This window comes from Equus przewalskii, chromosome 19, assembly GCF_037783145.1.
Source record: "Equus przewalskii isolate Varuska chromosome 19, EquPr2, whole genome shotgun sequence".
NCBI lineage: Eukaryota > Metazoa > Chordata > Mammalia > Perissodactyla > Equidae > Equus > Equus przewalskii.
This window is the reverse complement of record NC_091849.1, coordinates 25,310,099-25,335,594: the sequence shown is the minus strand read 5'-3', so window position 1 is coordinate 25,335,594 and position 25,496 is coordinate 25,310,099. Positions and strand designations below refer to the sequence as shown.

Below are 25,496 nucleotides of genomic sequence, written 5' to 3'. Positions count from 1 at the left end.
TTCCTTGGGGCTCAACTAGTCTGTGAAGTTTGCATGGGCATTTGTTTCTATGCTGCCCACAGGATTCTTTAGTCTCTGAGGTTAGACTCTGAATAGGCTGTGAAGGCTATTTCTATAAGGTATCTTTGGGATGAACTGGTCTTGCCTGTGGCCTATGGCCTCCCAAGACACTTTATTTGCATCTCAAGTCCATGATTAAAGCTCCTAAAGCTTTGATGTGACCTTGACTGATGGAATTTGATTACATTCCAACAGTTTGAATTTAAGCTACATGGTAGACATGGCTTATTGCTTGTGCAATATCTAGTCTCTGCTTCTTCTTAGTAATCAAACCCAATTTGGGGGGGATCCTGCATGTGCCCATCCCCCTTATAGATGGGAGAGACCCAGGACTAAGTTTGAGCCAGTGATTTCGAGGTGGAAGTTGTTGGGTATGTTTCTCAAGAGAAGTCCATATTCTTCCTTCTTCCTACTTCCTTTTGCCTTGAATGTGGTCCTTGGAGCTGGAGTGTAGGGACCATCTCATGACCGTGAGGCAACCTTGAGAATGGAAGCCACATGCTGAGATGGCAGAGAATAAACACAGAAGGTGGGTGGGTCATGGATGCACCTTTGAGCTGCCAGATCAGCTCTGGACTGCTGCCTTCTGCATTCATTTTGCTTGAGAAGAAAACAATGCTTGTTTTGTATAAGCCAGTGGTACTTCTGATCTCTGTTATCAGCAGGAAAATACAATTCTTCCCTACCCACCCCTCACTATCAACAACTTACCATGAAACTTTTCAACCACAGAGCAAAGTTGAAAGACTGTTTCAATGAAAATCAAATATACCTACTATCTAGATTAAGCAGTGAACATTTTATTATACTTGCTTTATTGTAATCAATCCTTTTGTTCCTACCCAATCCATCCTTATTTATTCTTTATTTCAATCCTTATCTATTTACTTATTTGGTGCCTTTTAAAGTATGTTGCGAACATCAATACACTTTCCCCCGGATACTTCGGCACACCCATCAAATAAAAGAACACAGTTCTGAAAGGCTTGAGGCACTATGTTGTGTTTGAAACACAAATGTAGGAGTGCCTTTCAGTTACATGTTCTAAAATGATCAGTGGGGTATGTTTATCTGGGTACCTCTAGCTCCTAAATTCTTCGCCATCCCCAATGATATTGACGGTCTGGCCCCAGGTATCTGGCTCCTCCTAGTAAGAGTCAGGCTCCCTCTAGGAGGCTGTGTAAGCAGGAGGCTCCAGGACTGCCTCTCAGGAACAGCTTGAGACAGGGACAATCACTGCCTCAGGGCCCTTCTGTCCATTCTCTGGTATCTGCTTGATGTGGGCTTGGCGAGGCGAGGAGTCAAAAGAAAGATTTCTTGGACTCTCAAGGTCTGGCAGTAGTGTTCTTTTATTTAGAGAATAGTATGGAATAGCATGGGTGATGAGGATTTTTAGGCTGGTTACTTTTAAAACTACAGATGAGAAGCAGGCTCCGAGGGCTGGAATTTTGCTTGCCCTTTTGAGAGACATTTGCACTTGTGAAGGAAGGGGGGATGACCTTGTAGGGACCTGAAATTGGCCACCCCAGGATATGTCTCTTTGGCATCAGGATTGTTTTGGGCTGATTGCTTTCGATAAACTGGGACAGGGAAGGAGGCTCTGAGGAATGGAACTTGCCCTTGTTGGGACACATTTACATTTGTAAGGTAAATCTCTATCTGTAAAAGGTGCCTCCCTCTCTGTACCAGGAAGAAGGAGAGAGATGACCTTATCCCTAGAAATTCTTAATGGGGAAGGCAAGAACTTAAGTTGGTTGCTGTCTGGCAATCTCAAGTAACTGGTTTAGGGTGGTGGCGTCTAACCTTTGTAACCTTTACTTAATCCGATTTGATTCTTGTCTAAAAGTCATGGGATCACCCAATGACCAGACCCCACCTGCACTAATACATTACATTTTAACTTTTTTTCATCTTCTTTCCTTTGTCTTGTAAAGAGATGAATCATATACCTATGCCTTATAAAATTAGCCCTAACCCTCAACTCGGGGCAGCAGCAGGAGCTCTAACTGCCCGTGGGTCTTGTCCCCACGCACCAGCTCTGCCTGCCCATGGGTCCTGTCCTCATACCAGTGGGGGCAGCAGAAGCAGCAGCAGGAGCTCTAACTGCCCGTGGGTCTTGTCCCCACGCACCAGCTCTGACTGCCCATGGGTCCTGTCCCCATGCTATTCCACACTATTCTCTAAATAAAAGAGCACTACTGCCAGATCTTAAGAGTTTAAGAAATCTTTCTTTCGACTCCTCGGCTCACCGACCCCGCATCATGGGGACAGGACCCATGGGCAGTCAGAGCTGCTGCGTGGGGACAGGACCCATGGGCAGGAGGAGCTGCTGCTGCCACCCCTGCTGCCGCAAACATGGGTGGAGAGTAGGGCTAAATTTAAGGCATAGGTACATGAGTTATCTCTTTACAAGAGAAAGGAAAGAATACGTAAAAAGAGTTGTTAAAATGGTATCAGTGCTGGTAGGGTTCAGGTTATTGGGTGGTTTAACTTTTAGTGGTGGTATAACTTTTAGATAAGAATCAAACCAGATTGAGTAAATGACAGAAGTCACCGCTTAAATATTATCTTCAGCTAAAGACAAAGGAGGATGGGGGCGGGGGGCGGGGATCAGTTATATGAGGTTGCCAGACAGTAAACAACTTCAGTTCTTGCCTTTGGCATTGATGAATAGTTTCTAGAGATAAGGCCATCCTCCTTCTTCCTGGCACAGAGAGGGAGGCATCTTTACAGATGGAGATTTCCCTTACAAATGTAATTGTTTCCCAAGAAAGGGCAAGCAAACTCCACTCCTCAGAGTTGCTTTTATTAAAAGTAACCAGCCCCCTTCTCATCTGCAGTTTTAAAAGTAACCAGCCTAAAATAACCCTCATCATGCTGAGAGAAGTGCTCTCTGCTCTGCTGATACCACAAGAAGGGAATCAATGTTCTGGAGGACCTCTGGGATGTAGGGTTCACAAATCACTTGAGAAAGAACAGGTATAAAATTCTTCTGAAGGAAGCTGAGGAGAAGTATGGGATTGAGTTCAGAGACAAAATAAAAATAGGAGAGTGGACATTACATTACAGAGGGGAGAGAATGTAAAAATTAGCTCAGAGTGTAACAATCTTTTCTGCCGGTCATCAGGTTGGCATTACAGACATAGGCAATAAAGTCAATTACATAGTTAACAGAAACTATATATCTCCCAAGGCCATGTTGCAGCTGCAAAGGAGCAAAACTGCCCATTTCTCTGAGTGCTTCCTGCTTTATTACTCATTGAGTAACTTCTTTTTAAAAATTCACAGTCTACTTTCAATCGTCTGCACATGGCTGTCCAGTTTTCCCAATACCATTTATTAAGAGACTCCACTCTCTATTATATTATTTTGGCTCCTTTCTCAAAGATTAGCTGCCCATTATCTTACATCATACACAGAGATTAACTCAGATTGAATTAAAGACTTGAACATAGACCAGAAACCATAAAACTCCTACAGGAAAACATAGTCAGTATTTTCTTTGACATCAGTGTTAGCAGGATCTCTTTGAGTATCATGTCTACTCAAGGAAGGGAAACAAAAGGAAACATCAAAAAGTGGAACTATGTAAGACTAAAAAGCTTCCGCAAGGCAAAGGAAACCATGTACAAAATGAAAAGACAACCCATCAACTGAGAGAAAATATTAGCAAATCATATCCGACAAAAAGTTAATTTCCAAATTATGTAAAGAACTCATACAACTCAATAACAAAAAAATGAACAAATCAATCAAAAATAGGCATGAAAAGACATGTAAATATTAGAGAAATACAAATCAAAACTACAGTAAGATATCACCTCACACCCATCAGAATGGCTATAATTCACAAGATAAGAAATAACAAGTGTTGGAGAGGATGTGGAGAAAAGGGAACCCTCATACACTTAGCAGGAATGCAAACTGGTGTAACCACTATGGAAAACACTATGTAGATTTCTCAAAAAATTAAAAATAGAACTACCATATGATCCAGCTATTCCATGACTTGATATTTACACAAAGAACATGAAATCAATAATTCAAAAAGATTTATGCACCCCTATGTTCCTCACAGCATTATTCACAATAGCCAAGATGTAGAAGGAACCCAAGTGCCCATCCATGGATGAATAGATAAAGAAGAGCTGGTGTATAGATACAATGGAATACTACTCAGTCATAAAAAAAGACAAAATCTTGCCATTTGCTACAACATGGATGGACCTTAACAGTATTATGCTAAGCTAAATAAGTGAGACAGAGAAGGACAAATACCATGTGATTTCACTCATATGTGGAAAATAAACAAACGCACACAGATAAGGAAAACAGATTAGTGGTTAGGTTACCAGAGAGGAAGGTTGGGGGTGGGGCAAAAGGTATAGAAGGGCACATATGTATGGTGACTGATTAAAACTAGACTATTGGTGGCAAACATGATGTTGTCTATACAGAAACTGCAATATAGTAATTAAAACCTGAAACTTACCCAGTGTTATATGACCTCAATAAAATAATTAAAAAAGAAAAATATAGCAACCAAAAACTCAGAGTGTATCAAAATCTTTGCTGCTGGAAATCATATCAATAAGAATGAACCATTCCATTCTCGTGTGGAGGGCCCAAGTTACCTTGCACACAAAAGCAGCCTTAATTTCCAACCTAGACACTGAACTTCAGATAAGGGGGTTCTGGGTACAACACTTTGTATCTCTTAACTTTATAGTTTCCAAGGAAATAGGGACCCAGGAGGACTTCTCATTCAGGCCTTTACATGAAACCCTGGGAGAGAAATGTATGTGATATGGGGCAGTAAAAATTCATTAATTCAGCAAATTTTTATTGAGAACCTACCTTCTAGTAGGTATTGGGCACTGAATTTAAAATTGGTGAGGAGAGGAGGCATAACGGAAGAGTTAAACCATAGACTCTGAAGCCAGGTTGCTGAGTGAGCTTTATTAGCTGTGTGACCTTGTGCCAGTACTTATCCTCTCTGTGCCTTAGTTTCCTAGATGTAAAATAAGGATAAAAATAGCGTTTGCCTTTTTGAGTTGCTGTTGTGAAGAAGAAGTGAGAAAATTCATGCAATTTTCTTTCTCAAGAGTGCTTCATAGAGAATAAGCCATAAAATGTACATAAAGTAAAAATTACATTTGGTCCTCCTTCTCAGAGTTGATAGGTTGGAGTTTTCCCCTAGGGAGAGTGAGATGCCTGGGATTGATGTTGAAGGAATGCACACCTGAAGGGTGGGCTTTTACTGTTAACTTCGGGAGATGAGCTTGATAGATCCCAAAAAGAATTCAGACTTCTTACCTGTAAGAAATAGATGAGTGTACATATACTTAATAACAATTCCAGTCTCTTTTGCACAGTAATTACATTTTCAAGACTTTATCCTAGGGGCCGGCCCCGTGGCCGAGTGGTTAAATTCGCACGCTCCGCTGCCGCGGCCCAGGGTTTCGCTGGTTCGGATCCTGGGTGCGGACATGGCACCGCTCATCAGGTCACGTTGAGGCGGCGTCCCACATGCCACAACTAGAAGTACCTGCAACTAAGATATAAACTATGTACCAGGGGGGATTTGGGGAGATAAAGCAGAAAAAAATATGAAAGATTGGCCACAGTTGTTAGCTCAGGTGCCAATCTTTATTAAAAAAAAAAAAAGACTTTATCCTAATGACAAATGCCATTCGGAAATTTATTCTGTGGAAGTGATCAGACGTATGCAAAACAATTTGCATACAAATATTTATAGTAGCATTATTTGTAACAAAAAAGAGAGAAAAGTATCTTGATTATCAATCATATAAGATTAGTATTTAAGATATAGTGTTGTAAAAGAAGCATGTCACGGGACAATACAGATAGCAAGGTTCAATTTTCATTACAAAAACTAGGTGTGTGTCTGTGTATTAGAAAAAAGTTAAAGAGTGTGCATTCAACTTGATGAAGTAAAATATTTAAAAAATAAGAAGTTATTTAGGGAAAGGAGCAGTAAATAAATTCATTAATCAGAAAAGAAACCTTGAAAAATCTGGGATTAACAGTATCATTGAAAGGACCACTGAAATCGCTTAATAAGGAACGACTGGATTCTCAGAGGTGGAATGATGTGACATTAGATATAAGAATGTTGAAGGCAGCATCAAGTCCCAGACCAGCAGGTGACCTGGAGAAGCGACTTTTCTCTGTGCACTTTATTTAGTATCTCCCAGGGTTGCATGTGGGTCAAAATGAAATAAAATTCTTGCATGAAAACACTGAAAACAGCAAAGCCCCTTCCAGATCCAGCTTCCTGCTGTGGTTCTCCTGTGCAGGCATTCAAGACAACTGCTGCTGGTGGGCACTGGCCTTTCTTCTCTTTATGAGGATCCAGGAGATCACAGAGATCCCTCTCTAAGCCACTAGTCTTTAGTCTTTCCATCAGTATTTCTTGTCTCTTGAGTCCTTTTTCAGTTTCCAGCTGGGGTGGCAACACCAGATAGACTATGTAGGGTTGCATAGTCCTTTCTGGCCCTCTGCACCACGCAGCCCTGGATCATCATACACTGTTCCTTACTTTACTCACTCCCATGGAGAAATGGGAAAGAAATGATTTCAGCTGTGATAAAGGTCAGAGGGGCTCCACTTCCACCTCTGGATCAGGTGGAGCTCTGGGACTGTTGTCCCTAGAAGTGGCTCCTGAACCCCAGTATCCAGTTTTCCCCAGAGGTTCAACTGAGAGAAAGTCTGGGGACTGATGGCCTCAGTGGAAGATGGTCAGAGGGGTTGGGTGGTAGAACCAGAGGCAGAAGAAAGGGCCAAGAAGTCCAGATCAGGAGGCCTGGGGGAAAGTGTAGATGTGGGACCCATCAACCACACTGTAGAAGGAGACATCCCCAGCCTCATAGTCCTAGAAAATCCGCACTGTGCTAGAGGCTCGCTCAGGGGGAGGAAGGTCCTCGGGGAGGGGAGGGCCTAATACTTATTAGCGTGCATTTCCAGGGCTCAGAATCCATTTTGAGGTGACTCTGTGATTCCCCACATCCTGTCTGTCTTTCGCTCACAAACCCCATGCTCCCAGTAAATCCTGTCGCCCACTTCCACCTCCCAGTAATGTCTTCCTGAGAAGAAGCACTGTGACCCAGCACACAAGGGTCCAGAAAACACCTTCTAGGTTTTTCAAGGAGATCCTGCTGTGTATTTTTCTGCCCCACATTTTGGCCACTTCAGACAGAAAGAGTTCAAAGTAGGCTGTGTCAGGATCCAGAGTCACATTAGCTGCTGAAAGAGTGAGAGACAAGAAAGAGCCAGGTCAACTCTGGCATCCCAGGACCCTCAGTGATGGGAAAGAGGGAAAAAAGCAGCTTTCCCTAAGCCATGAAGTCCCCTTCCTTCCTTCTTGAAACAGCTAGAGTGATAAGCATCTCCCCAAATGTCCTCAAGAATAGGTTTCAAAGATCCAGTGGGAAAGCTCCGAAACTTTTACAAGGAGGAGATAATCCAAATTCCTGACATCAGGAGGTCCCAGGTCCCTGGGAGCAGGGGTGTCTGATCAGGAAATCCCGTTCCCATTCCATCCTCTCCTCTCCTGCAGGACTTTGTACAAACGCCTCACGTGCCAGTGCACTGTTATTATTAGTTTCATATTCTCTTCTCTACTAGACTAGGACCTGAGAAAGTCACCACCCCTTCGATGTATGATTTGGAACAAGGTTTCTACTTTCTTTGTGAATTAATTTCTGCCATTGTAATGGACATCATAAAAGCACCTGAGAAAGTAGAGACTGTGTGTGTTCATCACTGCATTCTCACTGTCTAGCACCGTTAGTCCCTGGCTCCCAAGTGGTGCTTGATAATGTTTGTAGAGTGAAGGAATGGGGAAGGTCCCATGGAGAGCCTGCAGCCATCCTCTCTGCCAACCTGAAGCCCCAGGGGATCGGGTGGAGAGCTACGTGGCCAGGGCTTTTCCGCCAACTGTATAGGTTCTTGATCTAAGAATACTCGTGTTTAACAGATTTCCCAGGACCTCACAGCTTAGAAGAGCCACATGGGAAAAACTGTATGTGTTCACCAAATGCTGGTTCTTTTTCCTCCTGGAGTCACAGCAAGATGACATTTCCCAGCTTCCCTTGCAGACTCAGCAAAAGACTTGGCCTCTTCCAGGCCTGGCCTAAAAACTTCTGCACAATATTTCCACCCTTTTTCCCTCATATTCTGTCTGAATGCAGAGGAGAGTGAGGCCCCTAGAAAATCTGTGTGGAGCTGAGCTCTCACCTCACCATATGATCTGTCCTGAAATCTGCAGAGACGGAGAAATATACTTTTATTATGTTTACCTAATGAGATGTTTGGGTTTTTTGTTCCAACAGTTAACCTATACTGTTATACAGTTAGCCTGACCAACACAAACATGACTGAAAGTGACCTCCCTTGACAGGCTGTTTCTGTGGACAGTTTTCCTATGTGCTAGAGGCTGAGAACTCACAGACGGTAACACACAGACCCTGCCTGTCAAGGAACTCAATCTTGAGACAAAGAAGCAAATAATATCATTTCAAAGAGAAAATCTATAAAATACTGTCAGTTATCCTTCTAAAAGCCCTCAAATCTGCCTTTAGTTTTCTATTTATTTGTTTCAGAGAATTCTTTAGAATTAGTTTCTTTCCTCTTATAAATATTTATATGTCAGTCTCCAAAGCACAAACCATCTTTTTGGTGGTTCATCTGGACCCACACAAAGGAGCCAAGCTTTGCTGGATCTGGGTGTTCCTGCCTGGCCTAGGAGTAAAATCAGCCAAATCCTCACTATATCTCTGATTTTTTATTTGTTTTTCATAGAGGTTCAGCACTCACCTTCATTTTGTGCAATTCAGTCATCGTCAGTTCCCACCTTATTCAAACTCTCAGCCACATTTGACATTAAGGTTTCCTCCTTCTTATTATATTTTCTCCCCTCAGATTCTGGGACACATACCCTTCTAGAACTTTCTTCATATACCACTGGTTACTTTTTCTCAGTCTCCTTTGCTAGATCTTCCTTTTCCCAACCTCTGAATGTTGGGAAAGGGGAGGGAGGCTGGAGCTTAGTACTTTCAACTTCTAGTCTTTTCTCTCTAAACATTCTCCCTAAGGAATCTCATCCACTCTCAGGATTTTAAACATCACAATTGCACGCATAACTCCCAAATTTCCAGCTCCAGCATCTTCCAGCCACTCCAGATGCATGCATCCAAATGCCTACCTGACTCCAGTCCAAAAGAGAACTTTTGATTTCCTTCTAAAAATTCCCCATCATTCATCCAGTTGCTTAGGCATAAAACCCAACCATATGGACCTATCAACAGAGGCTTTTCAGCTCTTCCTTCAAAACGTATCCCAAATCCAACAATCACTTTTCACTGTCTCCATCAAAGCCATCATGATATCTTGCCTGGATTCCTTCTATAGCATCCTGACTGGCTTCCTTGTTTCCCATCGTGCCTCTCTATAGTGTTTTCTCAACACAGCAGCAGCCAAAGTGACATTTAAAAATACATAAATCTGACGATGTCACTCCCCAGCTCATAAGTCCCCACTGGTTTCCCATCACACCTAAAATAAATCTAAAGACATCACCACAGTCTGGAATGCTTTCCACGATGTGGCCCCAGCTTACCTCTTGCACCACATCTGCTGTCATCTCTAGGCTACTCACACTGCCCCTTCCAGGCACATAGGCCTCCTTTCAGTTCCTCAGTCTGGATGTTTCCCACCTTGGGATCTTTGTATCTGCCCCAACTCTGCCTGGAACAAGGGAAGATCTGGGTCATTACGTGCTTGTCCCTTTCTATCCACTGTGCCCTGCTTTAAATGTCATATATTGGAAAGACCTTCCCTGACCGCCCTCCTCTGTTAAGACTTCCCCGTTCATTCATTATCCTGCATCTGGTTAGTTTTCCTTATGGACTAGCAAATGAAAAGCACTTAGTAAATACATATTGCATAAATGAGGCCATAACAAGAGAAAAATCTATAAATTACAAAGAATTATCTGAAACAGAGTAATGCAGTGAGAGTAGAAGACGGAGCTGAAGGCCGTTTAGAAGGAAGAACTGATAGTATTGGCTAGCAGATTAGAATGGGCTGATAAAGAAAGTGGAGTCCGGGATCATAGACATTCTTTCTTGGGCAATTGAGTAGATGATGGTGCCATTAACACAAATACCTAGGAGGAAAAATAGTAATAGTGTATTGGAGGGGTTGGGAGAATATTGAGTTTAACTTGGTCTGAGTTGCCACGAGACAATTCAGATAGACAAACTTTAGGGGCTGGTGGAAGTGGAGCTTGGGAAAGAATTCCAGACATGAATATGGGAGTAATTGACAAGTAGGTTTCCCAAGGAGCATATGTAGAGGGACCAGTGGACCCAGGAACTCCTGGGGAAAATTCACATCTGGAAGTAGACAAGGAAGAAGAGTCAGCACCTCTTGAGTCAGAATTAACCAACTGTGTGAGCTTGAACAAGTCATGGGCCTTCTTCACGTTAAGGAAAAAGAATTAGAACAGGTCTATTTCAAGCCCACACCATATGAACAGGGGAGTGTGGGACCAGAGTCCCTGGGTTTGTATCCTAGTGTCACCACCCCTTCGATGTATGATTTGGAACAAGGTTTCTACTCTCTTTGTGGATTAATTTCCCCCATTGTAATGGACATCATAAAAGCACCTACCTCTTTGGGCTACTGTGAGGATCAATAAATAGGAAAATATATGTAAAGCACTCAGACCTGTTCCCAGTGCTTGCTGGTGTTCAATAAATGTTAGCTATTTAAAAAGACAATTTGCAAGATTTTGTCTAGCCCTCCTTTCTAGGCTTCTCCATGGGGAAACCAATTATGAAGTGGTCCCTCTGCTCTGAAGAGAGAGGTGCTTGGGTGGACAGAGTTTCCAGGTCTCCTCTAAGACACATCTAACCCACTTGAGAGTGAATGTCACTTGAATGGAGGCTTTCTAGTCGTACCTCTAGTCCTATGGTGCTGAAAATGTTGAGGAGTTGAAAAATCCAAGAGAGGAAGTGGGTGGGGAGGGTTTTAAGAAGTAAAAAGGAAAAAAAAGTTCTAAAGCTGTAAAGAAAAAGGTGCAGGTGGTGAAATGGGATGGTGCAGAACTTGGTTAGGATACCATGTGGATCCTCGCTGAGTCTCCATTGATGGCCCTCCAAGCCAGGCCACCCTCTGGAGCTGGTAGATGGAGAAAGAGCACTCAGACTTTTCTTTTTATGGAGTCTTCGACCTGAGGCCTTCGGAATTAGATGGCCACTCACTGGCATAGAACAGGGCTTTTCTCTAATCTGCAATAGAAAAAAAGAGAGGTGAGCACTCCCTGACTAGAGCCAGACATTTCTTGGCCTTTTCTGTGCCCTGTCTGCCTTCCCTTCTCCTCCTTGGTGCCCTCTTCACTCATCTCCAGCACTTGTCTAGCTGCTTTCCCTCATGTTCTTTACAAGGATGTGTCCACAGAGAGGGAGGCCAGAGGAAATATGCTCTTCTTTTTAACCTTCTTGGTCCTTGAGCATGGGCTTGGACTTCACCGGGAGTTCTTTACTCACTTCTTCTTGATCCCCAAATTAGGTGGCTTCAAGTGTCAGTATCTGAAAGGCACCAGCATGTGCAAACTCAGGGGAAGGCTGCCATTACATGGGACAGAGACCTGGACACAGGACGGAACTATGGTGGATTCACCCTTCTCTTCACAGTGATCGTGGTCCACTCACTCCCCTTGTCAGGAACTTGATCTCATTTTCTCTTGCATCTTTTCCATGATCTAGTGCAGTGTCCTACTTGCTGTGTGTGGCCAACTGCCTGGAAATCTGTCTCTTTGGCTTAGTTAGCCTTAACAGGAAGCATCTATTTCTCCTGGTTAATATGTCACTTCTTGCTGCCATTAGAAACTCCCAGGAACATAAATTTGTTTTATTGCTTTACCCAGGGAGTTACTCGTGTGTTGTAGACACTGTGGCTTATTGTCTACTAGCCTATGGCTTTTGTCTCTATCGCCATATGTTGTTCACAACTCATTAGGCATGAAATCCAAAGCTGCTTAACTGACTGCTTGGTGTCTCTATTTCCTCATCGGCAGGGTGGGGATAAAACCAACAATTGCTTCTTAAGTCATCTGGGGAGGACTTAGAACAGCACCTGTGCATATTAACCCTCCATGAATGTCATTATCCTCCATTTTGAAAGATTCATTCATGACCCCTGCACTGCTGACTCCCTAAACTACCTCCCCAGGAGACAGCATCATCAGGTGTCTGCTGTGGGGTTGTGGTTTTACTCCAAAGGTGAAGGGTAACTTCTGAAATGTTTGGTGTGAGAAAACATGTGCATTGAAAATAGTAGTACTCTTACCAAACCAAACTGAGTTCTCTTCCTGGTGAGTTAAAATCAGATTCTCCATCAGAAGAGGTTGTCACAGAAAGCAAAGTATAGCTGTACTTTAGGAGACCATGTGGAATCATTTCTAAAGTTGTGGTTCTCCTGGAGCATGGGAAAGCAGGGACCTTTTATGGCAGATGGGGAATGAATATTCAAAAGGGAGAGGTGGGAATTTGCTCAGTCAGCACCTATCGGCTCATCTGTGCAGTTGCTGCTCTTGAAGTGGAGCTCAGTCTGGTTCAGAGTGGTTGGTGATTCCATATCTTAACAACAAAAAAACCCTAATTTGGATAAATAGTTAAATGTTTCCAAACACTCCCTTGAGTTTCTCCGGGTAATTAGTGTAGGGGGAGATGGGAGGCAGGGATGCCATTTACATTGTATTCCCTTGTTCAAAGTCAGGCAATTGTTATCAAACCAGGTTTGTTTTGCCTGCTGCATGATTTTGCCAATCACTGAGATAAGGAGCTTGCAAAGAGAAAGAATTTAGTCACAAATCAGCCAACTGAAGAGGTGGGAAAATTAGTCTCAGACCCATCTCCCCAAATATGGGAACACAGGGGTATTTATGGGGTAGTAGGCAATGTGGGCTGAAATGTAGGATGATTGGAGGTAAAGAGAAGTCAGGTACCTGATGATCTGCACAAGCGTAGTCAAGTTTCATGCCTCTTAATAGGATGCATGTTCACAAAATGGTGGTATTACCGCGATCTGAGTGTGGAGTTTTTAGCTCCTTGATATTAAAATGTTCATTGTCCAGTAATTTCTGAAAGCCCAGTTGATGGATTGATGGTCTCAACCAGCCTGTACTGGACAAGGGGTCTCATTTCCTGAAAAATTACTCTTTATTACTCTGTTGATAAAATGGGGTTAGTTGAACTGGTCCTGGAGTGCCCAAGGTTACACAATGGCTTCCCATTATACTTAGAATAAATGATAGACTCCTTCACTGTGCCATAAGTCCCCACCTGATCTGGCTTTCCCTGTTTCTCTAGTCCTGTCCACTCTCTGTCCTGCCATCCTTTGGCTACTCTGACATTTTTGTTCTGGTTGTGTCCCAAACCCAATTCCACTCTAGTCCTTTGCCCTTGATGTTCTTTCTCGTACTGTGTAGTAAGCAGTCTGGCTTTTGTCCAGGTTCCTGCGAGTTAACCTAAACCCTTGGAATTTCCTGAGTGATAAGAGGGTCTTTGTTATTCTTGGGGAGCCCCTTGGATTGCATCTCATAGTTTGTTCTCTTGAGGTGACTCATGGTGAGGGCTGGTCATGTCAGAAAGACCCATCAAGTGATTAGAGGGTTGGGGCTTTAAGCTATGTGGTCTCAGCTTGACTGGGGAGAGGATGGGGCCTGCAGAATCAATGATTCAATCAATCAAACCTACATAATGAAGCCTCAATAGAAAGTATGGACATGAAGGCTTGGGGTGCTTCCTGGTTGGCAATACTCCACCCATATCACTTGTCCTATTGGCTCCTATTTTACTCAATGGCCAGCACAGTGCTTGGCTCATGGCCAACAGTCAATGATTGTTGGATGGAAAAAAAATAAGCTACAGGTGTGTTGATTCATATTTACAAGAGACTACTTGGATATTAGCATCAGTTTATTTTGTGATAATTGTACATGCACCTTATCTGTGTTAGATTATTTCAGTCTCTGGATGCCAAAGTCCTGTAAAGTTGCTTAGTAACACTGTAAATTGAAAGGTGTGGGATATTCATACATGTACCTATTTCCTTAAGGTATAAAAGGGCTGATTTGGGGCTAAGCATTGGGAAGTCTGGGGAAAAGAATAGATGTTCCTGTGAACTGGCCTGGCAGGAACATGCTTGACTGGTCCTTGTCAGGCATGTGCAAATGGTCATGTGGTTAGGGGAAGCTCTTCAAGCCCAGGAAAATATAAGTTTCAATTTCCCCAAAGCGGGAAAACTTGTAATTATGGTAGGATATACCAAGAAGACCTGCATTCCAATGTTCCCACTCCCAACTCTCTCCATGGCCCAATCTGCTCTCTCCAACACAGGGATCAAAAAGTACCAAGATTAGCCATCAAGAAAACCACTTCCCAATAACCATGGATGATAAAAACTCCCAGCCCAACCCAGAAAAAGATAAACCAAGTGTCTCTTTAATCTAGGATGACAAAAATCTGAAAAACTTCCACCAGAAGATCTTGATTCCCATTATTTTTTCTCCTCTTAGGGTTGATCTAAGCCATAGTCAAAGCCAAGATGGCAGATGGCATCACAGATACTGAGGATCCCATGATAGAGAGGACCAAGATTGCTACTCCAGGCCTGACTGATGACACCCAGAGAAGCAGAGAAGAATCGCTGGGGACTGTGCCCCTTTTCACCATACTCTACTCCACCATGCTCCCAGCCACTAAACCCAGGAAAGAGAAGGAAACTCTAAGTAATTAAATTCCCCGTGCTGATGAGAATGAGGAATCCTGGGAAGAAGAAATAAAAATAACACTTGGGTGACTCCAGACAGTTTCTGTTCATTTGAGCTTTGGTTTTTAGAAAGACTCTGCTTCTGTTTGATTCTCAGCACTTTGCTGTGAGGCTCCAGATGACCTGTTTTCTGCTGAAGTCCCCTGCCTGTCCCATTCTCAGTCTTTGCTCTGACTGCAGGGGACTCTTCCTGTCTCATCAACTAGTTAGTTCATTTCTCCTTTGGGGCTGCTGTGCTCTCTGTTCCCCCTGCTCAGCACCTCTTCCTCAGCTCTCACAGGGCTGGTTCTTCCTTAGTCCTCAAGTCTCGGAAAAACCATCACCTCTTCCAGGAGGCCCTCTCTAACTTTGCCAGCTAAAGTAGTCCCCCTACCCATTTCTCTCCACAATATCTCTCTGCTTATTTCCCTCATGGCACTGCACATTGCACATGATTGACATATTAAAGGTCCTAAATTTGTTGAGAGTGAATGAATAAGTAACGACATGAACACAAGACTGAGTAAAGGAAGGTAGGGGCCAAGTTTTACACTCTATTAATGTCCCCATAGTGGCTAGTACCGGATTGGGGTCATGTCTAGTTTTGATAAAGACTTGAAATATTTGAATGTTGGAATATTTGGAAGGCACCTTAAAGGTGAGGCATGATATATCCAAAAAGTATGAATGAAAACTATACTTTCCTTAAACAAAAAATATCACTTTATCATTGTGATAGACTTCAGTATATCACTGTGAAATGGGTAAGTATATTTGCTGTGAGAATGCAAGGATACAGCAAAAGTGAAAGTGTTCTGTAAACTGTAATAAAAGATACCAGAACCCACTCAAAGCCTTATTTTACAGAATCTGAAAACACCGAGAAGCTGTAACTTGCTTAAGATGAATAAAGCTTGTTTTCAGCAGCTCTTGTTTCCCAACTTGCTGTCTGGTGCTGTTAGTCAAAACTGTTTAAATAATCTTACAACAACACACCAAAAATAAAAACAATACATACATATACACGGTAATAACCCAATCTTTCCTCTTATGAAATCAGCTGTTTCAATGTTCCTGATTCTTTCCAGAATGTATCCATTTGTGAGTGCAGTCATGAAAATTTGAATACTTTAAATACCTTTTTTTCAGCCTAGTTTTACAATTGGGGACTGAATTATGTAAAGTCCAATATCCTACCTTTAAGCCATCATTTTAGATGCCTGACTCAGTTTCAGGATCCTCCATCATGGCTCTTGAAATACGTTCTGCAGATTTCTAAGGGGCTCTGTTACACTTTCAAGGAGTCCACAGGTTAATACTATTTCTATAATAATACTACTACTAAGATATTATTTGTTGTGTTCGTTCTCATTCTCCCACGCGTGTACAGAAGTTTGCTAGAGCCTGCATGACCTGTGATACCCCAACATTGAATACAGAAGCAGATATGAAGATGTAGCCATCTTTTAGTCAGCCAGACATTAGATTTTTGCGTTAAAGAATACCATACTTCTCAATAAAGTTTACTTTGCTTTAGGAACAATAGTTATTTTTCATAAAATATGCTTTTATGTTAACAATGATTGGCTTATTATTGCTATTATAATGTAAATTAATAAATATATATTTTTAATTTCTCAGTTTCAATCTCTAATGCCATATGTATTGTCAGATATAACCCAAATGAGTAGAAGCTCTTTGAGGGCCTCAATAATTTTAAGTTTTTAAAGGCAGCCTAGGCCAAAAAAGATGGAAACTGTTGCTCTCCCCACCAAACCATACTTGTGATCCACTTGGTCCAGTATTCACCTGCTCAGCTAGGACTTTAAACCATAGTCCCTACTCAATAACTAAGTACTGACTGCTTGTTTATTGCACAGACACCTGATCCAGGCCAGATCCAGATGGGTCCTCATCCTTCATCCTTCTTCATCCCAGTTCTTGGCCTACAGAGCTTTATTGTATGGTCTGGAAAATGTAGGTGAGGGTTAGCAATAGACCATCAGCTCCTGGGACCTCTTTGCTGTAATGGTGGGGCACAATCTTGCCCACAACCTTGGCCCTCTCCCACCTCTCTGGTCCTGCTTCCTCTATCTCTGACCTCCATTTGTGGTTTCTCCCCCTCCTCTTATATCATCGTATGTCCTGTTGTCCTCACCCTGAGTCCATAGAGTCTGATGTCAACTCAAGAATCAGGCTCAATGTGTCACTCTGATGTTAAAGTACCAGGTTTTCTGCCTGTCACCTTCTCATAGTTTCTTCTTGGGTGGGAGCCATGTGGCAGCAGTAGTTTCCCTGAGACTGGACCCTGACCCAAGGTTACAAGCAAATGAGTTACTAAAGCAACAGCCTAATGAGGGAGAGATGGGGCTGGGGCCTAGGGAGGGTGTCAAGGGGGCCTCGGGAGGAGGTTCTCTTATGTGGCCAGAAGGACGGAGGGCCTATTCTCCTATGGGAGATGCTGCACTATGGTATTAGAGATATCCAGGGCTTCTCTACTTGTCTCTAAGACCATGGAATTGGTCCTGGTGGCTACAGTGGGTCCCTGCCTTGTGAAGGATCAGGCTGCCTTCAGGCATTGCGATCCCCTGCGCCCCTGTGAACACTTGGAAGTTGAAGAGGATACTGTCATCACACCCCAGCCTGAAGAAGGATCTCATGGACCCAAAGAAGGTTGAATAGGAACATGTGTAGATGTGCGATCTGTCCCTCATGTTATAGAAGGAGACATCTCCAGCTTCATAGTCCAGGAAGATGCTCACCTGGAGAAAGCACTCTGTCAAGGGGAGAATCTTCTCAGGAAAGGACAGGGCCTGGTCCTGGTTTCCAACCATCTCAGAGGTCCAGAAGCCATTCTGAGGAACCAGCAGGGTCTCCTCTTTCCTCTCAACACTGTCTCTACAAACCTCCACAGCCCACACCATCACTATTTCGACCTCAACTTCCCACTAATGTCACCCTGAGGAGACGCTCTCCAGGTTCAGGACACAAGGCTGACAGTCGAATCTCTCTAGGTTGTCAGGCATGCTCTGCCTGCAGGGGCCTCATCTCACGCTTCTCTGGTCCCCTGACAGGAAGAGCTCAGGATGAGCAGTGTTTGGGTCCAGGGCCATATCACCTGCAGAGAAAGACTCAGATCTAGGCCTGGGGTCTCAGGAGATTGTATGCTTCCTTGTTTCCAGAGTGGTCCCAGAAAGCAGATGGGAGATGCCCCATGTGGCAGCCTTTTCTATGAAGGCCCCTTGATCCCAGGTCTCAGGAAACTCACAGACTGAGAATTATTGAGGTTGCAATTCTATCTCTTGAGTGACAGGAGCTTTGCTTCAGGTTGAGGATAACTGGGGCTCTAAGAAATGTAGAAAGTTTAGCAAATGAGGTGGAATTAATAACTCCCACCTTCTCTCAAATTTCTCAGATCTGCCCCACTTCTTTTCAAGACATAAAATCTCTGGGACTCTCTTTAGTTAGAAACTTTCCCACCTGGCTTAAACCAGCAATGCAGCCCTATCCCTCTTCCCATGAAGCATTAAGGCCACTTTCTCCCTACACAGATTCCTGGGCAGTAAAGTGTCCTCCATTGGTCCTCTGTGTTCCACCAGTTTAACCAAAGTTTAACCAGATAACCATTGATTTAAATGACTAACAAGGGCAACTTTCAAAGACTGAAAAAGGAGGATAATATCCCCAGCAGTCAACCTGCTGGCAGAGAAGTGTATATTACAAAAGGTAGGGGGAACTATTTCCATCCAATTTTGCTTTAACAACATGGGTCTGAAGTCTGCAGCTATCACCTCTCTTGATATACGAAACAGTCCAGATCCCTGACATTCTGCAGACTCTCCCATCTGCAGTTATTATTACTTAGTCTACATTTCCATTGTGTTAACATGACTCTCTCTTTTCCCCAAATTGATCTGGGTGCTGTGATAATTTTGAAATTCAATAGAGGAAGAAAGAAAGGTCCCAGTGCCATGGTAACTAGTAAAGCCTGGATTCTTTGGTGCTTTTGAGCAGATGGTGACAAATCATGATGTGCCAAGTGCTCATTAGGACTAGGAAGGTTCCCTGCTCTCCCACTTATCCACCTCTCCTCCTCTCGAAGGTTACATACAGAGCGTCAGTGTTCTCTTGGAGAAGGAGACATTTCTGCCACCTGTCTATGCACCCCTGAGACAGGCTTGGGGACACTTATTGCCTTTCCCACAGCTAGCTCATCAACTATGCAGTCTATACCATATCCCAGCTTACAAATAGCTAAGCCAGTTTTTTCTTCTTTCAAATTAATCCAAGATCCACAGCTCAACAACTACTGCAAAGAAACCTTTGGGAGATCCACCATGTATGGTAGACCTCTGTAATACAGGATTAAATTATTCTAAAACACAAAGTTTGGTGGGAACTAAGACATAGAATTGATTGAGAACTGTAGGGATTCCCTGACAAAAGAGCTGGGATCCAGGGGCTGGCCCCGTGGCCGAGTGGTTAAGTTTGCGCGCTCTGCTGCAGGCGGCCCAGTGTTTCGTTGGTTCGAATCCTGGGCGCGGACATGGCACTGCTCGTCAGACCACGCTGAGGCAGCGTCCCACATACCACAACTAGAAGAACCCACAACGAAGAATACACAACTATGTACCGGGGGGCTTTGGGGAGAAAAAGGAAAAAATAAAATCTTTAAAAAAAAAAAAAAGAGCTGGGATCCAGTTTTGGGTGGGATACAGACAGTGAACCTACCCCGGACACCTGCTGCACACCAACCAGCCTTGGGCCCCCTTGCTCATCTCCTCTAATGTGCCCTGTTGGCTCGATAGTGGGGAGGAAGCTCAGGAACTGAGGGAATGTCAGAGGTTCTCACCAGCATGTGAGAGTGTTCTTCTCCATCCTGCAATGGGACGGACAGAGAGGTGAGTTTCATGAGATAATGGTTAACTAAGCAGAAGACAATGTGCCTTTGACTAAAAACATTCTAAACTTATGTAATTCCTCTTGAAGTTTCTCTGAGAAAATAAACAGAAACAAATGAATGTCCTTAACAGAAGAACTAAGAGAATTTGAGTTTGTATTAAATGATGACGGACAGGCCCTTCCTGTGAATTGCCTATGGAATTGTCAAGATGCCAGAAATGAAATATGATGAGGTGGCTGGAGATCATCAGTACTGATTTACGTTTGCTTAGTTCAACAATATAGTGCTCCATGTACCAGGTGAATGGATGCACTACTTGCAGAATAGAAACAAGCAAGGTCTGAGGGATTAATTACTGGGATGTGAGAGTTCCAAGCCCTTCTTCTGTCTCTATTCATTTCCTCTCTCTGTTTCCCAGGCTTAGAGCTGTCAGACCCGTGCCTTTTTTTGTGACAGTGAACTGTCCTCCTACTCTTTTGCCTTTCATGTGATATTCTTTCTCTTTTTCACACATTCTTTCCCCAGTTCCTTGTGTGCAATTTCTTTCTTTCCATTTTCAACCTTTTTTCCCCTGAGAGAATCTCTTTTTCCCTGTGAAGTTTCTGGTAACACAGATGCTCCCAGTGATGAGGAGGAGCAGAGTAAGCAAGATGACAGCCAGGACCACTATCCAGGGAGATGTGTTGAGAATAAAGAGATTCTGAAAAGGGAGCCAGAAAAGTTCCATTTAGGGACAAAAAGGGGACTTGAGATGAGAGTTCCCCTCAGGGCTCATATCTAAAGAGCTCCCCCTGTTCTGTTGGCTTCTCTCTCACAAACCACAGGTAGAGAAAGAGTCACCCCACAGTGATTGCCAGGACTGGTGGCGCAGGAGACCAAAAGCAGAAATACCTGGAGTCACCATGAGAAGGACCATGGTGAATAAAAGCTAACCAGCCATGCTGGATCACTATGACCACCCCTCTGGGACAAGCCACTATCTCTTCTTGCCTGTAATATTGCAATGACTTCCTCCTGCTTCAGGCACACTCTCTGCAGTCTATCCTCGGCACAGCAGCCTAAGTGAGATAGTGTTATTTATTTACTCAAAATACTACAAGATCTCATCAAGATAGGGGTGTATGCAGACTCTGAACTCACCTCCTCCCATGAACACAACCAGGTTACAACCATTTTTGAAAACATTGCCCCTGACAGAGAACTGAAAACTGGATAAAAAGAACCCCCACAACAAGAGACAGTCATGACTGAGGTGGAAGATGTCTGAATCCCTTTCTGGAGAGACAAAAGCCACTAAGACAACAGAATCCAGAAGAAAGAGAGAATTTGAATAGAAATGAGAATTTGAATAGACCAATCACCAGTAAGGAGATCGAAACAGTAATCAAAAACCTCCCCAAAAATAAAAGTCCAGGACCAGATGGATCCCTGGTGAATTCTACCAAACATTCAAAGAAGACTTAACACCTATCTTTCTACAGCTCTTCCAAAAAATTTAAGAGGAGGTGAAGCTTTCTAACTCATTTTGCGAGGCCAACATTACCCTGATACAAAAACGAGACAAGGACAACACAAATGAAGAAAATTATAGGCCAATATCACTGATGAACAGTGGTGCAAAAATCCTCAACAAAATACCAGCAAATCGAATACAAGAATACATTTAAAAGATCATACACCACCATCAAGTAGGATTCATTCCTGGGATGCAGGCATGGTTCAACATCTTCAAATCAAACAAGGTGATACACCACATTAACAAAATGAAGACTATAAATTACATAATCATTTCAATAGATACAGACAAAGATTTTGACAAGAGACAGTATCCATTTATGACAAAAACTCTCAGTAAAATCGGTATAGAAGGAAAGTACCTCAACATAATAAAGGCCATATATGACAAACTCACAGCTAATATCATTATCAATGGAAAAAACTGAAAGCTATCCCCCTAAGAACAGGAACCAGACAAGGATGCCCACTTTCACCATTCTTATTTAACACAGTATCGGGAGTCTTTGCCAAAACAATTAGGCAGGAAAAAGAAGTGAAAGGTATCCTAATTGGAAAGGCAGAAGAGAAAGTATCACTATTTGTAGATGACATGATTTTATATACAGAAAAGCCTAAAGAATCCACCAAAAAACTTTTAGAAATAATAAATGAATACATTCAAGTTGAGGCATACAAAATCAACTGCTTTTCTCTACACTAACAACGAAGTAGCAGAAAGAGAAGTTAAGAGTACAATCGCATTTACAATTGCAGGAAAAAGAATAAAATACCTAGGAATAAACTTAACCACAGAGATGAAAGATCTGTACACCAAAAACTATAAAACGTTGCTGAAAGAAATTGAAGAAAACACAAAGAAAGGGAAAGATGTTCTGTGCTCTTGGATTGGAAGAATTAACATAGTTAAAATGTCCATACTTCCTAAAGCAATCTATAGATTCAATGTAATCTCTATCAAACAATATTTTTCACAGAAATAGAACAAATAATCCTAAAATTTTTATGGAACAATAAAAGACCCTGAATGGACAAAAGAACCTGGAGAAAAAAGAACAAAGCTGGAGGTATCACACTCCCTGATTTCAAACTATACTACAAAGCTATAGTAACCAAACCAGCTTGCTACTGGCACAAAAACAAACATATAGATCAATGGAACAGAATCGAGAGCCCGAAAATAAAACCACACATATATGGACAACTAATTTTTGACAAGGGAGCCAAGAACAAACAACGGAGAAAGGAAAATCTCTTCAACAAATGGTGTTGGGAAAACTGGACACTACATGAAAAAGAATTAAAGTAGACCATTACCTTATACCATGCACAAAAATCAACTCAAAATGGATTGAAGACTTGAATGTAAGATCTCAAACCATTAAACTTCTAGAAGAAACCTTAGGCTGTATGCTCTTCGGTATCGGTCTTAGCAGCAGTTTTCAAATACCATGTCTGACTGAGCAAGGGAAAGAGTAGTAAAAATGAACAAATGGGACTACGTCAAACTGAAAAAAGCTTCTGCACAGCAAAGGAAGCCATTAACAAAACGAAAAGACAGCATAACAATTGAGAGAACATACTTGCAAACCATATATCAGATGAGGGGTTAATCTCCCAAATATACAAACAACTCATACATCTCAACAACAACAGCAAGAAAAGCAACAACTCAATTAAAAAACGGGCAAAAGATCTGAATAAACATTTCTCCAAAGAAGATACACAGACGACCAACAGGCATATGAAAAGATGTTCAACATCATTAGCCATCAGGGAAATGCAAATCAAAACTACAATGAGATATCATCTCACTCCTGTCAGAATGGCTATAACTAACAAGACAGGAAACAATAAGTGTTGGAGAGGATGTGAAGAGAAGGGAACCCTTGTATACTGCATGCTGCAGTCACTATGGAAAGCAGCATGGAGTTTCCTCAGAAAATTAAGAATAGATCTACCATATGATCCAGCTATTCCACTGCTGGGTATTTATCCAAAGAACTTGAAAACACAAATGCATAAAGATACATGCACCCCTATGTTCATCACAGCATTATTCACAATAGCCGAGACTTAGAAGCAACATAGGTGCTCATCAAGGGATGAATGTATAAAGAAGATGTGGTACATATAGACAATGGAATACCACTCAGCCGTAAGAAATGATGAAATTTGACCATTTGTGACAACATGGTTGGACCTTGAGGGAATCATGCTAAGTGAAATAAGTCAGAGGGAGAAAGTCAAATACCATATGATCTCACTCATAAGTGGAAGATAAAAACAATGACAAACAAACACAGCAACAGAGATTGGATTGGTGGTTACCAGAGGGGAAGGGGGGGGAGGCAAAAGGGGTGATTAGGCACATGTGTGTGGTGATGAACGGTAGTTAGTCTTTGAATGGTGAACATGATGCAATCTACACAGAATTCAAAACATATTACTATGTACTCATGAAATTTATATAGTGTTACAAACCAATGTTTCTGCAATAAAAAATAAAAATAAATAAAAAACCCTGCAATGTTTCCTATCTCACTCAGACTAAAAGCCAAAGTCCATTTCTGGCCTACATTGCCACATATGAGCTTGACCGATTCCCTCTGTGAATTCATATCCTCTAACTCTCCCTGCACTCAATCCATTCCAGCCACACCTGCCACTTGGGGTTTCTTGAAACTGCCAGATATACTTACACTCCTGCCTCAGGCCCTTTGTATATGCTGTTCCTGCTACCTGACTTGCTCAGTCCTCAAGCATCTGCATAGCTCCTTCCCCACTTGCTCAATTGCCATTTTTTCCATGAAGTCTTCCCTGACAATCCTATTTGAAATTACAACTCCCCCGTAGCAGTCCATACTTCCTCCTTGATCAATTGTTTCTATAGTAGTTATCACCTTCTGATATAATCCACATTATTTTCCTCCTTGTTTTAGTTACTTCATTGATTGCTCCCTGCCACTCTAGAATATGAGCCCCATGAGGGCAGGGTTCTTCCTGTATTTTGTTCTGTGATTTATCTTTGGTTTCTAGAACAGTGCCTTGCACATATGTGATGCTTGTGAAGTATTTGTTGAATGAATTTATGAATGACTCTAGATAGAAAATTTCCCTGCTCCGTCCCTTGGGAAACCCCATGGGCAGGAAGGGAGGGCTTCAGCATGCAGCACCTCTGGGTGTAGACAGACACCCACCCATAACACTCTCCATGTTTTATGATTCTTCTAAATGTTTAAAAATTGCTACAGGATAAGGACCATAACAGGGAAAAAAGATCATATTTACTCTCAGAGAAGAGGCTTATATCCATGCGTTTTGAGACTATTTGATTTTCCCCTTGTGACAAGGAAAGAGGCTCCAGCTCAGCTGCAGCCTCCAGCCTTTCAAGGCCCAGGACCCTTCCACCCCAAGCCCCTACCTCCTCATTTACACTCCAGTCTCCAATATGGCTGTTGAGGATCCTGCCTCCACACAATGAGCCTCCAGAGGGCAGGGAGCTAACCTGGAAAGAAAATCACAGTTTCCTTCTCCTGGCTAAGCAGGGTGTTGTTGATGGAGCAGGACACGTTCCTCACAGAGTGGTCCCTAATGCTCACAGCCATGGAGATCATGAAGAGGCTGTCTGCATCTATAGAGTAAGCGTCCCCCAGGGTGGGTATGATCTCACCATAGGGGTCTCTCCAAACTGCTCGGGACTCTGGGTACCATCCTACAGATGTGCACTCCAGCCAGATGCCCCCATCCTCTTGGCCCTTCATTTCAATGAGGGACTTAGAGCCCAGACCTGAGGAGAGAGACAAGGGCTCAGATAAAAAGGCAATAGTGTCTTAGCCAGAGTGTCTTAGGGATGAGAGCCAAGGGAAGGGAGGATAGGGGAAGGGTCCAGCACCCAGAGAAACTGATGATACATATTCCATGCTTTCCTGCAGTACCCCTTCTATGAAGAGAGGAAGGAAGAAAAGAAGGAGGGACAGAGGAAAGAAGGAAGAAGATAGGAAGGAGGAAAGGAAGGAAGAAAACCTTGACGTTGGAGAACATAGGGAGACCAAAACGCCAAATAAATGGTGAGATCTTTAAGGACAAAGAATTACGTTGCACTTTTCTTTGTGCTCCACCTACAGACCCCATCACAGTACCAAGCTTCTGCTGCTAATAAGTATTTGTTGATTGATTC

General features: G+C 42.7%; 1 protein-coding gene across 3 annotated transcripts in view; it reads right to left on the bottom strand.

The window, feature by feature from the left end:
• Nucleotides 1–9,680: 9,680 nt before the first annotated feature.
• LOC103545953 (butyrophilin subfamily 2 member A2-like) overlaps nucleotides 9,681–25,496 on the bottom strand; it is a 20,087-nt gene continuing 4,271 nt past the window's right edge. The window contains exons 3-5 of one of the 3 annotated variants that reach the window (XR_011529965.1): nucleotides 24,990–25,106; nucleotides 24,741–24,824; nucleotides 9,682–19,777 (exon numbers count right to left, since the gene is read on the bottom strand). Coding sequence is in view for 2 of the 3 variants with exons in the window: in XM_070585348.1 (XP_070441449.1) it covers nucleotides 24,820–25,106 (287 nt within the window). In the remaining variant the exon portion in view is untranslated. Of the gene's footprint in view, nucleotides 25,107–25,496 lie in introns of all 3 variants that reach the window. The other 2 variants (XM_070585349.1, XM_070585348.1) reach the window with 2 other exon arrangements.